Raw genomic sequence first — 14,125 nt, 5'->3', positions numbered from 1 at the left:
TGCTCTGTTTGTTACAGAAGGGAAAGTGAGCCATCAAATACCTGTTCTTACCACAGAATACATAGATCTACCTGGTAGACCTTCTTATGCAAGAATCTTTAAAAGTCTACTTCTTATTGAAACATTTGAGTTCAAAGATTAGGATATTTTCTTTAGTTGAACCAGTGGGCTTGAGTATTTACCTTTTTATATATTTACAATTTTTCTTTAAAATTTTGCCCATCAACCAAACATCTTTTAAGTTTAATGGTACTTTATTTTAAAAAGAAAGTTTCCTTTGCCCTTTAAAATAAAAGAAAATAAAAAGTGATTAGCTGAAAATTGCCTTTTTCTATTATGGTCCAGTTGGGGATATTGTTAAAAGACTGTTAAACTAGAAAAAATATTCCCAACAATGTTGTGGATGGGTTGCGCATCTTGTGTTCTTTACTAACTAGAGTTCTGAATTGCATTGTGTATTTGCATTGTTTACACATACTTTCTCATAAGTTACTTTACATATCACTTTTAAGTTCTAGTTAGGATCAGTTTAGGATGCTTCCACTACCATTGCTGTGCCAATATTTCAAGAGAGATCCTTGACTTAAAAAAGAAGTTTGCTGATGAAGAATAGAATAGCATCTGTGAGCACTAGAAAGGCATGTGATTCTCTCAGAAGCCAGAAATGAATAGGCAGCCATACTTGTTGCCTGAACAAATCTTGAATGATGATAAAATGCATCTGGCCTTACTGACAGAGAACTTCATTTTTTAATATCTAAGTATAATACAAATAGTAGCCTTCAGAATATTTTATCAGAGCTGTTTTGATTATTCACTTCTCATCTTTCTCTAGAAAACATTTGGTGATCTTTCAAAAAGATTTGCAATAAGGAAACGCTTGCAGTGTAAAAATTTTACATGGTATTTGAACACTGTTTATCCAGAAGTGTATGTGCCAGACCTTAATCCTGTTATATCTGGATATGTGAGTATTTTCTTTTTTTTACTTGATATACTTCTCGCCACACCACTTAAATAGTTCAGGGAAAATTGCGAGGATACTTTATAATTTATTGCCTTTGAAATTTAATATTATTTTTAACAATAACAGTCTCCTCTGGAATAACAAGTAATCTTTTCTAGAATTCATTGACAAAAGGTGCATTACATAGATTAACTTTTTTAAATGATTTGACAATTTTCCCTTAGATTAAAAGTGTTGGTCAGCCTCTATGTCTGGATGTTGGAGAAAATAATCAAGGAGGCAAACCATTGATTCTGTACACGTGTCATGGACTTGGGGGAAACCAGGTGAGTGTGACATTAGAAATCTTCCCTGTCATCAGCACAAGTAAGATGCTGCTTATTTTCAGAAGTTCTGACTTAGCTTTATACTCAAGTAAGCTGATGTATGCAATGTTTTCAGACTAAGCAGGACAATGCATATTGAAGATATAGGGTATTTTGTTTTGCTTTTCATTCTATACATTTAATAGAAAAATTAGGAAATAATAGGCTATTACCATTTGAAATTTTAAGAAAAATCATATTTTATGTAGATCTTTGATATTTGTGGAACTGTCGGTATAGTGATTGCACATATTATATATGTACAATATGATATCATATTATATATAATATACTGTATTATGTATATATAATATATGTTATATATGTAAAGGCAATATTTAACTATGTTTAATAGTGACTTATATCCAGTATTAACACTGATACAGCTATATTCTTTTTGTGGGTAAAGGTATTAATTCATTAACTCTGTGTCCCTTAAAAATGTTACGTTCTTATATCTCTAAGGAAAGTGACATCCCTCCTGGTTACCAAATGTCAAATGTTGCTATCTGGATAGAGAATATAATATTAAACATTTATTTTGAGGGATTTAGCTTCTTTTCCTTAACGTTTGCAAGTAATCTCCCGCAGTATTACACTCTACTCTTACTTGCCATTTACCACATTTGCTGAGTGGCCTTGCATGCCAGATATTTTGATGAGTTCCAGCTAGTTAGATTCTGACTCCTTCAGGAAATCTGCATTTCAAATGGAGCTGTTAAATTCAGTAAGTTAACATCTGGAATGAAGCATTTAGAGTGCTCCAGAGCTGTGGAAAAGGGCATCTGAATTACACTGGGTACCCAGATGTTTTCATGGGAAAATGACATTTAAAATTTTTTAAAAAGAAAAGTAGAAGCTAGAGAGCTGGCTGTTGGGAATGAACACAAAACAAGAAGAATGTGAACCAATATATACTAAGGAGATGAACCTGAAATGTATCTTTTCTAGGAACTGTAGGTTTTGGTATAAAGTCCAAGGTATGTGAATGTAGGATTTTCACAATATTGAATCTCTTAGACCATCCTCTCTTATATGTCTTGCTACTCATGATATTATTTTTTAAAATTATCAATAGATTCTAGCTGTCTTACAGAAATTTTCAGATATAATTAATGACATAAAGTAAAACAAAGCAGGTCAGTGACTGATTTGTGTGGTCATGGTTAGGGTTGGGGGTATTTTAAAAGATTAAGAAATATCTTTCTGGAAAGATAACCATGTTCCAAGAAAACAGCATCCTGAAGGAGGGATGGGAAGCACCGAGGCCCTGGGGGAGGTTCTTTTTGCCATAGCAGGGTGGTCTAGCGTAGGAGGAACAGGAACTGAGGTCACACTGATAAAGGGTCTGGTCACATAGGGCTTTGCAAGCCCCATTAAGGAGCTTAGATTTCTGAGTTGCAAAGAAGCTTTTAGAGAGTTTTGAACAGTACAAGAATGCCTGTTTCAAGATGACTGGCATCTGTCACCCTGACACAGCCATTGGTTTTATTTGTTTTATAACCTTAAAATTTTTATTTTCTATCAAATAGTGTACTTTATTTTGCAAATTTTAGTTCTTTGAGTGATAAAAATCAGGATAGCGTATATGTTAAATGTGTTCTCATATTTCTTTTTGCTTCAGTTATATACTGATGTTTTTATAGTATAAAACTCTATTATACCAGTATTTGTATAGATGCTAAATACAACTAATATTTTAGTTATGTGACTGAATTAGCTAATACACTGGTACACGGTGGTTTATGTTATTGTAGCTATATGACACCCAATGATTTGTTTCATTTACTTTCTCTTTTATGTTGTCTATCCTAGTTCTAAATTATAAGTCTTTCTAATATCCAGCCAGCTAATTGCATACTATTTTTTCAACCAATGTAGTTTCAGTAACTTTCCATTCCTTGTAAGTTTCATGTTAATGGCATTGTAATAATAGCAAAGTAAAATACTGGACAACCTTTCTTACCATTTGTTTTTACCATTTTCTCTTGTTGTTGAGACAAAATAATTGATGCCCAAAATGAAGAAAGGAAAGGTTTATTTAGCTTATAGTTTATGGAAGTTTCAGTAGATACTCAGCTGGCTGTGAGGCAGGATGGCATGGCTAAGGGACAACTGTTTATGGTGGCTACAAGCAACAAGACAAAAAAGGACAAAAAGAGAGGAGCATACCTCCTTCCTTCCCTTATATTGTATTCCAGCTACCCACTCCTAGGCAAGTGCAGTACTTACACCACCAATGCCAGCCCTATACAGTGAACCAGTCTCAAATGCTAGAGTCAGCTGCCTCCATAACTGCATGAGGCTTTGAGGTTACATCAAACACAAACCATGACTTTCCACCCCTGACCCCCCAAAGACTCATGCCCACCCTTTATGCAAGACATTTAGTTCATCTCCAAGAATTGCCAAAGTCCTAACAGTTTCAGAATTACTGAAAGTCCAAGTCCCATATCTCCTCTGACATGTAAAGCAAACTCTTTAGTTGCAACCCCCTATACAAATGAAAACAGAGTTAGATACTTGCAACATACAATGGCCCAAGATAAACATTTATATTCCTAAAGTTACAAACAGGAAGGTACAAAGGATTGGGACAAAGAAAGTCCAGAATCCAGCAGGGCAAGCATTAAGTCTTGGAATTCCGTGTTCAGCATCTGAAGCAATCTGGTTGTGAGCTCCAAAAGTCTTCAGTGACTCCACTCCCATGACATTTGTGATGGTTGTAGCTCCCACAGCTTCTCCCTTAAGCTCACTTTGCTCTCTTCTTGCAGCTTTCCTTAGATGATCAACATTCCTGGGTTTTCCAAACTTCTGGGTTCTCCATTGCACCTTTGATTTCACACACAGCTTCACACACTGCCTGGCTTCCCATGCCTCCTCAAATCTGAGTGGAAGTCTTTTTAACCTCAGAACTTTTGCATTCTGTATGCATCCATAACCAGTGCTATGTGGATGATGCTGAAGACTGCTGCCAGTTGGAGCAAGCCAGGCCTTCCTCTCTCTTGACTGTAGGGGTCAAGTGCCTGGAATACTTAGCACTCTGAACCTGATTGTGAGGAACAAATTCTCTATGTTGCTGCCATTCTGGAACCTGGCATGGCCACTACCATTTTTTAACCTTGTGTGGCCTCTGCCACTATTCTGGAATATGGGCTCTGCAGCTTTCCCTCAAAGCAGAGTCTTTTGACTTCTGCAGTTTTGAGGCTGTAAAGGGTAGAGATGTGCCACTTCTCATAATTCCCCCAGACTATCTGTTTCTTTCTGTTTCTTTTTAGCAAATGAGATTTACTCAACTCTGTCTTTACAGTCCACAGCTTTACTGGAGCTTTCTTTCTGTCCAAACTAACATTTTAAATTATCCTGCTGGGCTCTTTGTTCTTGATTTGCAACATAAGTGGCTAAAAACCCCCAACAATAGTTATGCCACAGCCTCAACACTCAACTGGCTTGAAATTTCTTCCACCATATTAATTAGTCCACTGCCATTAATTTTACTCTCAGGCAAAGTCTCTGGACACAAGCAAAATGCAGACACATTTTCTGTCAAGCCATAACACACATCACCTGGACTCCAACAACCAATGCAGTCCTTCTTCCTAACAGAAACCTCCCAAACCTGGTCATTACCAGGGTAATTTCTATCAATCTTGTGATCTTCTGAACTCTGGCCAGAATCTCCCATACAGAACAGCCTAAGGTGTTAACAGCTCTACTCCTTCAGGCAACATCTCTGAATTTTCCCAAACTCTTTCCACAAGGCATTCCCAAAGGCTCCTGAACCACAAGGTCAGGTATAGTCACAACAATGACCCTACTTCCCTGGTACTAAATTCTGTCTTAGTTGCTTTTATGTCCTTGCTGAGACAGAATACTTGACACCGAAAATGAAGGAAGGAAAGGCTTATTTAGCTTAGAGTTTATGGATTTCTCAGTCCATACTCTGCTAATTCCAAGGCAGAGTGGCATGGCTGAGGGGCATCCATTCATGGTGACTGTGGCAGATACCAGAAACAACCAGTGGAAAAAGGCAAAAGGGAAGAACACACCTCTTTCCCTCCCTTATATTGTATGCTTACTACCAGCCTTTGGATGGGTATAACACTCACACTCCCAACCCCACCACCAGACAATGAAACAACCCCAAATGCTAGACTCAGCCACTTTCAAAAGGTCCACCCCCATGACCACATGAAGCTTTGGAGGGACATCCAAACACAAATCATAGCACTATCTTTGAGATGTTTAGGTTTGGGTTTTTTTTTTCAGTTAAGCATGATTAGAATCCTATTTTCTTTCCTCATCTAATCCCATTTTCTTTCAGTGTCTGAATCTGAAAAATGATCAGTCACAAAAATGATTGGTGTTTTGTTTGTGCAAGGAGGCAAATTAAGTATGAGACTATGCCTATGGTACAAAGATATGTGGCTCTGTTAATTTTACTAATCTTTATGCTCTGATACATAAGAAATTTTAATACAATGTCTGCCTACCACATAATGAGTCAATAAATATTATTGCTAATACAAGTCACTTCATTTTTTATTTCATTGTCTTTTTTATTTTATGAAAAAATTCTCTGTACAAGATATAAGCCAACAGATTCTTACAAAAAAGGAATAGATAGTAATACAAACTTTCAATGAAAGGAGATAAACTTAGTTTAAGTGAAACAAATTTATGTATGTACTGAAATATTTTTAAAACAAAGGAATATGTAATCTGAGCAAGTGTTTGAACTTCTCCATACTTCCTATTTATCTTCTATTTTGCCCTTTATTTATGTAGTATTTCTCACATAAAGGAAACCATGTAATATTTGAACTTACATGTCTGACTTGCTGTATTTCCCCCCAAATAAGACTGGGTCTTATGTTAATATTTGCTCCAAAAAATGCAATAGGGATTATTTTTAGGGATTTTCCTATTTTTTTTTCATGTACAGTTATCTGCATTTATTCATGTACAGCAGTCTACATGTATTCAAAGACAATCTTGTCATCTTCTGAGACATCATCATAACTCCCCAAACTCCATATTCCAGCCTGAATTTCTTACAACTCCATTTCCTTTAGAACTATTGGCCCTAATCTTTGCTGTTCAGCAATCAAGCTCTTCTCAAATGAGCACTTTCTGTCTATATAGGACAGAAACTGTCCTATATAGACTGTCTGTTTATAGGACAGTTGCTAACCACTGTCAGTGATTTTACCCCATGAATTCTTCAACCAAGTCACAACCTCTTTCAGGCTAGATTTCACAAAGTTTCCTTTAAGTCAAGTGTTAATTGCAAACTTACACAACAGGAGTGGCAATAAAAATGATACAGGTATGACGGTCCACATGAAAGCAATGAAAACTTGTAGGCACTAAACTTCAGAAAACATTTCTTTATTTCACTTGAGTGCGTTTTAAGTATGTCCATTACAATGGGTGAAATAGTGAATCATTAAAACCTTTTGGAAGTATTAGCTTCATTGTCTCTAGGATATCCTTGAGATTTTTTTAGAGTGTTAGTTTGATGATCATGAATTTTGTAGGCCTTATTGTGCATATATCTTATTTCTTCATCAATTTGGAAAGATAATTTTGTAGGGCATAATAGTTTGACTTGAAAATTGTTTGCTTAAAGAGCTGGGAACATTTCATTCCATCCTTTACCTCTCAAGACTTGTGTTGAGAAATCTGTTTTATTATAATAGATTTTATTTTTTCCTTTAAGCCTATTTATTTCTTTTCTCTAGCAGCCTTTACGATTCTGTTCTTGTGTTATATTTCTGGCATTTTAATCATTGGTTTATTCTGATCATGGGTATTCTGCAATTATCTATATATTTATTTTCCATGTTTGAAAAGTTTGCTACTATACAAACAGGTCTTTTATGCCCTTTGTGCTGTCTTCTGATTTTTTGCTAATTCAAGTTCCTCTTATATTAGCGCTCTTTGAGTCATCTAGGAGCTGTTGGATCAATTTTTCATGTCCCTTTTTTGTTTTCAGGTATCTTTTATTAATTGCTGCTGTACTACAGCCCTTTTTCCTAGATTTGACACTGTGGTTTCAGATTGGTGCTTTCTGCTACCCATACTTCCAGTTATGGTTTTAACCTGGAATTCCACTTGGAACTTTCTTCTAAATTTTCCTTCTTTTGTATGCTGGGCATTCACGTTTTGCCTTTTTTTGAGCTCCACTAGCTATTTACTACTGTCTTCTCTAAACTCTCTGATCATTTGTTTCATTACAGGCATTATATGAATAGTTATATTTTCTTTAAATTCTTCAAGCACCTTATTAAACTGTTTTACCCCTATTGGTACCCTTTCAGACTTCTCTTTGGTGTAGCTTATAACTTTGTATACCTCAGTACCCCAGTGCCACTCTTGGGGCAGTTGGGAGTTTTTGGAAGTATGTTGTCACCTTGTCCTTTCATATTTCTGTATTTGTTTATTTTTTTGTACTGTGGTTTGTAAATTCTTTAGCCTAGTGTCCCATTCTTGGTGTGGGAGTGGCAAGCCACAATTTTGTGTATGAACCGCCGCTCCAGCAATCCAGGTATTGGCATAAAGAGAAAATCAATTGCCAACCACTGCTATTTTACCATGTCTATGGTAGGAAATTCAGCAACAACAATGGTATCAAATTTCAACAGGATATTGATAAACTCTAGGAACCATTCTTGAGCACTCCTTTACCCAAGCAAAAGGACTCTAATGAAGATGGTCAGTCCCCCTCATATTGGTCTATAGTAATTCAGATGTCTGACTTCTACTGGCTGTTGGCAAGAGCATCAGAGCTCAAACCTGTCACTGCACTGCATGCCTTCTTCAGGACTGCCCCCTCTGACAGTTCTCCCACTGAGCCTGGTCTCCCACAATTGAACACAGGCCCTATGTCTGTCTGGTCCAAGCCTAGGCCTCCAAGGGGATTCTAGGATATCTCTATTTAAGTCTCAATCTCTCCAAACCTTTCTCTTAAGGCTTTTATATCACCTGATCACTGTTAGGTCTGAGAAGAAGGGAGAGGATGAGAAGAGAGGAAGAGGAAGAGGTCCGTGGAAGGAGTGGAGTGGACGGCAGTGAAAGTAGTGGGTGGCGGTGGCTTTATTTCGGGAATGCGGGGAGAGACCCCCCCGCCGGCCCCGAGGCGCAACATCTCCACTGCACCCGGGGCCGTGGTTATTCCGGGAACACGGGGAGAGGAGACTGGCGCACTGGCCGCTGGAATCTGGCAATCTCTCTCTGTCGGACACGTGGCATGGGGGAATATAAATAGCCTAAGCTTAGGGCAGTGCCCTAAGGCCATTAGAGATGCACAGGTATTTCATTGGCACACGTTTTGGCGCCAGAGTTACAGGGATGGGGGTATAGGGTTACAGGCAATCTATAGGGGCGGGGGAGGCAGCGGCTGCGGCTTTTTCTGGTTAAAGTGTCCGGTCTGGGCCAGCAACTCTTTCAGTCACCTGAAGGGTTAGGACTTAAGTCTTAAAGCAAGACTCTCCTCCTGGGTGTTTTTCCATCTTTGATCAGGTCTGTCTAGTCTGTCTGTTAGTTGTCGGCTCTGTTACCCTGTGATGCTTAGAACCCAGTGACTGAAAGCAGGGCACGTATTTCGCAGGTTGGGCCTTCTGGGTCCCGTGCAAGGCTCTACCTGTTGGCTGGGAGCAGGACATGCTCTTCCTGGCTCATCTTGGCATCAGTGTGGGACTCTGGCTGCTGACCACAAATTACTGCATTACTGAAAATCAAGTATGCTAACTTATTTTATCTTTAGAATATCAACATCATTAATTACTTGATTTGTAATGGGTGTTATTAATAGCTACATCGCCTGACTTTTGTCTGTGGAGAAGGCAACTGACTGTACACATGAGTCTAACATTGTGTTGTAAAAAAAATTGTGACTTACTGTTGAAACCTTGAAAATGATGTAATTTTGTGCAGTAGGACAGATTTAGGGAACACCAAGGAGAGAAAGTAATACTTGAGTATGTTTTCAAGGATGGAAAGAAGGTAGTATGGCAGGAAAATGTTAGAAGTGTGTTCCAGGCAGTAGCACACAGTAAAACAAAATCTAGGATTAAGGGTACACATACTCTGTAGAATTGTGTGAGAAGAATATTCAGGTGGGCAGTGATTGATGTAAAATTGAAAATTGAGCATTTCATATACTGATAAACAAATTTTTACTTTAGCTGCAGTAGTGATTTACTTAGGCAATGGAAGCAGGCATTCAAAGCAGTGTTATAAAAGACTAACTGGCAAAGTCGAATTGTTGTGTTATAACAGAATTTGGAGGTAGAAGGTGTTTCAGTATAAATTTTAAGGGTCTAACAGAAGTGAGAATAAAGAAACAACAATAAATGGCTGTCTTGGTTACTTTTCTCTCATTGCTGAGACAGAATACCCAATACCAAAATGAACAAAAGAAAGGTTTATTTAGATCACTTTTTGGAAGTTTCAGTACATAGATAGTCAGCTGGCTCCGAGGCAGGGTGGCATGGCACCAGGGCAACACTTCGAGGCAGCAGCCAGGGCAAAAGGAAGAAAACAGCCTCTTCTCCTGGCTTATATTGTACACAGGCCAACCCCACTCCCGTCCAGAGCAGGTTTAGCACTCACAAAATCTCCTTGCCACCTTTGCACAAGATGAGGATATACAAAATAAGAACCCTGGCTTCCTGTTGAGTCTCTCAGTTAAAACTTCTGAACTGTTCAAATTGACACAGAGTGTCAACTATAACAATGGCATGTTAGTATCCAAGAGGAAAATTGGTTAAGAAAGAGAGATAACACAAGTGAGAGAGACCAGACAGAGAGAGAAGCATCGCTCAAGGTAATAATATTACACGTGTGCCACATATGCTAATCTCTATTCTAAGTACTTTCCCACATTAACCCATTATCTTCAATATCCTATGAGGAAAGGAACTATTAAATTACTCATTTTACAATTAGGGAAACAAATATAGAGAGTGACTGTGGTTTCTACTGTAATGAGAACACCTTTGACTGCGATGAATAAGAAAAGGAACATGTATTAGAATAGAAGAAGAGGGTAGTTGGTGATTGCTAGAAATTTCCAGGCCCCTTCTTATGGTGTCCCTGTGTTGCCTCCATTTCACCTGCTTACTTCCAGTGTGTGCAGTGGACAAGATGATGCTATGCTAATTAAGTTGCCTCTGTTGGAGACAGGGTGAAGGAAGACTGTAGTATCTCCTATAATAAGAACTCAGCATTATGTTTAATACCTATTTGCATTGCATTATTTTACTGAAGTAGATATAATTTTGTTATTCAAGTGTGAGTGGCTAGTTGTTTTACTTTTTTTTCTCTTTGTAACTGAACATATAGAGCTTTTATCAGTAACAAGACTCCTCCTTCCACAGTACTTTGAATATTCTGCTCAACATGAAATCCGACATAGCATCCAGAAGGAATTATGTCTTCATGCTACTTCAGATCTGCTTCAGCTAAAAGCATGTGCCTACAAAGGTCGCAATACTATTGTCACTGGAGAGCAGGTGTGGGAAATCCAAAAGGTACTTCAGTGCAATGAATTCACCCATTTATTCAGTTATTTTAATTAGCTCTCGTTATTAACTGGGAATATATTAATATTATCCATCAGGTTTTCTCTACTTTTATTAATAACTTTGTTATGACTACCCACATGTTAAGAAAATATATCTTTGTAGTATTACTAGGAATGAAATAATCATAAAATTGCTTGGTGAAAGCCTGGTTTATGTAGTTCAGGAGCTGTGAATTACTAATAATAGTTGCTTAGTTTTGAATTTTACGATCTCGTACAAATCTTTTTTCTTTTTTTTTCTTTCTTTTTTTTTTTTTTTTTTTTTTTTTTTTTTGTCTTTTTCATTTTTATCGGTACCAGGGATTGAACTCACGACCACTTGCTTGCCAGGCAGGTGCTTATGCCGCTGAGCTAAACCCCCAGCCCCTACAATTCTTTTTTCAACAGTCACATTTTTCCTACCCAGGAAAGAGAAAAAATATATTCTCCATAAAATGATTCTTTCTCTATTTTAGTACTTTTCTATGAATCTAAAATTAAAAGAATACATGACATATCTTTTGTTTTTAAACATTTTAAAATTTAAATGGATCATAGCAATTCTTATGTACACACTGTATATAATACTGACATAACTGTGTTTTTATGATCTATAAGTTTTTTTAGTTGATCACTTATGAATTACTCAATGGAATGCTAATTATAACTTATTCCAAGTGCATTTTTTTCATTTATATCTTTCTTGAATACTTGATTTATATTTGAATACTTGATTTATATTTTTCTCTGTTTACTTCTCTTCATTAATATAATAATGCCTTAAGTTAATTGAACAGTTAGTGACATAGGTGGTGGTGGTGGTTATAGCAGAAACCAACTGTATTTTATGAGTCATAATTAATCTTAGGTGATTTGGTATATATTTAGTATACAAGTTTCCTTTTTCCTTCAATGAGAACTCAAATTATTTGCATGTTTCTCAATTAATTATGAATCTTAATGTCTTGTTGTGTTTCCTTTTATCCTAGGATCAACTGCTGTATAATCCATTCTTAAAATTGTGCCTTTCAGCAAATGGAAAACATCCAAGCTTAGTGTCATGCAATCCATCTGATCCACTCCAAAAATGGATTTTTAACCAAAATGATTAAGTGTTCCTTAAAATTAAGGAGTCAAAAAAGAGATATTCTTTCTCATAAAACTGTGACTAGGCATACACTGTAGTTTTGGGAAATTATGCAAAAGCAGCTAATTGTAACTTATTCCAAGTGCATTTGTCTTATTTATATCTTCAAGTTTCTATGTAGCACAGCCACAGAAATCCTGTTTCTGTTTTAAAGCACAATAACTAGTAATACCAAAGACAATTTTGAAATGTCCAGATGTAGAAGAGATGTTTACAGAATGATGACAATAATTTTGTTAGTAAAGTAGTATTTTTGTGTTTGTACATTTGAGGATATGCATAGCTACATTCATATACTCACTATGTAACTTCCCCAAGTTTTTTTTTTTTTTGGTGGGGGGGAGGATAAAGATCTGATACTGTATTTTTTTAACTATATAGCAATGGATCAATGAAGGTCAAACAATGACCTTTGTGTAAAAACCAGGAAATTTTTATAAATGCAGGTAAAATTATTTTGTCTTTTGTTTTCTTGTCTGTCAAATGTTTGCATAAATATGAACTTGAATAAGAAAAAGATATTTTTAACACTTAAATTGCTTGAAAATTTTTTAAATATTTTAAAAATCTGAACCCACTCTACTTAATGCACTTAATGGCTTTTCTTAAGTAAATATGTTGTGCGCTTTTCCAAAGCAATTTATAAAACTTTATAAATTATCTGTTGATGAGGAATCCTTTTCCTTCCTTCTAGTCTTTGGTCTTACCAAAACATACTAATCTTGAATGTTTATGACATTGAATTTTAAATGCAGAATACTTGACTCACTTACTTAGTGCTAAATTTTATTTGTTATTGATTCATTATAGATTGTCTTTGTAATGAATTTTTCATAAAACTTATTTTTATCTATATGGAAAATACAATAAATCCTAATTACTATTATAATCACTTGATTAAATTGTCCTCTTTTGGATAAAATCTGTACTTGGTAATAGTTGGGGGAAATGTAAATCTTATATACTGAATTTTTAAAATCTATTGTTGACAAAGCCATGATTCTCTTAAGAAAAATTAAAACATTTGATAAAAATAGCATAAAACTTAGAGAATGGAAAAGATGCTATGTTAAATATTTAGAAAATTTTATACAAATTACTGACAACTTTCCTTGAGCATCTGATGGAGTGATTTTTATAGAAAATATATGCTCGGGATATTTAACACTTTATTTTAGATAATTTTGTAAATGGATCCCTTATAGTCTTATTCCAAAAGTAAAATATGATGGACTTTATACTTTAAATCTGACAGTCTCTCCAATATATAAAAGAAAATATTTCTTGACTGTTGCCACCTTTTTTAATTGTTGACAACTTTAAACTTGTATCCAAATTTCTGTATTCCTTGATTGATTACTATGCCAAATTTATTTAAATTCAACTAATATTTACTTTAGGTCTAATTTTGTATAAAAATTTTTGATGAACACAGTTAATGAGTTATGTTTCCTGAGGCAGAAAAAAAAGGAATAATTTTGAAATAGTGAGTGCCAGTATGATGCTATATTTTATGATGTAAATGACATTTCACTTACTGGTATTTGATATTTCATTAATAAGTAAAAATCATACTCTTTTTAAAAACTAGTAATAATGCATATTAAGTATATAGCAGTTCTCATATATGTAATTTCTGTTTTGCAATTTGTTACACTAGAACTGAACATTCATGAAAAAACGGTGTTCTGAAAGCTTGCTATAGCCACAAAAACAATGTAAAACAATTTTTCAAAAATATTTTATAGGAGGCTTGGGATTTAGCTCAGCAGCATAAGTACCTGCCTTGCAAGCAGGCGGTCGTGAGTTCGATCCCTGGTACCGATAAAAATGAAAAAGACCAAACAAAAACATTTTATAATCAAAGTTAAGTAAAGTCTGTTTTTAAAAAATGAAGTAAAAATGAAGGTCCTCCTCATGTTGTTATATGTTGTATCATGATCCAGTTTGAATCTGTTTATTATGACTGTGTTAAATCCATCCACAGGGAAAGTCCTTACCTGGTACTGGCCTTTCAGACTGTTGCTCAACTATCAGACCAATTATTTCACTAAACATTGGCCTTTTGGTATGGGTAG

The 14,125-nt window shown here is 35.7% G+C and overlaps 1 protein-coding gene across 2 annotated transcripts in view; it reads left to right on the top strand.

Moving 5' to 3' along the window:
• Positions 1-12,936, top strand: part of Galnt3 (polypeptide N-acetylgalactosaminyltransferase 3) — a 40,843-nt gene extending 27,907 nt beyond the window's left edge. For both annotated transcript variants that reach the window (XM_063259195.1, XM_063259194.1), the window contains exons 8-11: positions 836-967; positions 1,192-1,293; positions 10,716-10,868; positions 11,890-12,936. In XM_063259195.1, the coding sequence (XP_063115265.1) occupies positions 836-967; positions 1,192-1,293; positions 10,716-10,868; positions 11,890-12,012 (510 nt within the window). In that variant the 3' untranslated portion in view covers positions 12,013-12,936. The remainder of the gene's footprint in view (positions 1-835; positions 968-1,191; positions 1,294-10,715; positions 10,869-11,889) is intronic.
• The last annotated feature ends 1,189 nt before the right edge of the window (positions 12,937-14,125 follow it).

This window comes from Cavia porcellus, unplaced genomic scaffold (assembly GCF_034190915.1).
Source record: "Cavia porcellus strain 051 isolate PalLab524CR breed Dunkin Hartley unplaced genomic scaffold, mCavPor4.1 scaffold_12, whole genome shotgun sequence".
Lineage (NCBI taxonomy): Eukaryota > Metazoa > Chordata > Mammalia > Rodentia > Caviidae > Cavia > Cavia porcellus.
Note: the sequence above shows the minus strand (reverse complement) of the source record. Positions and strands in the feature narration are given on the sequence as shown.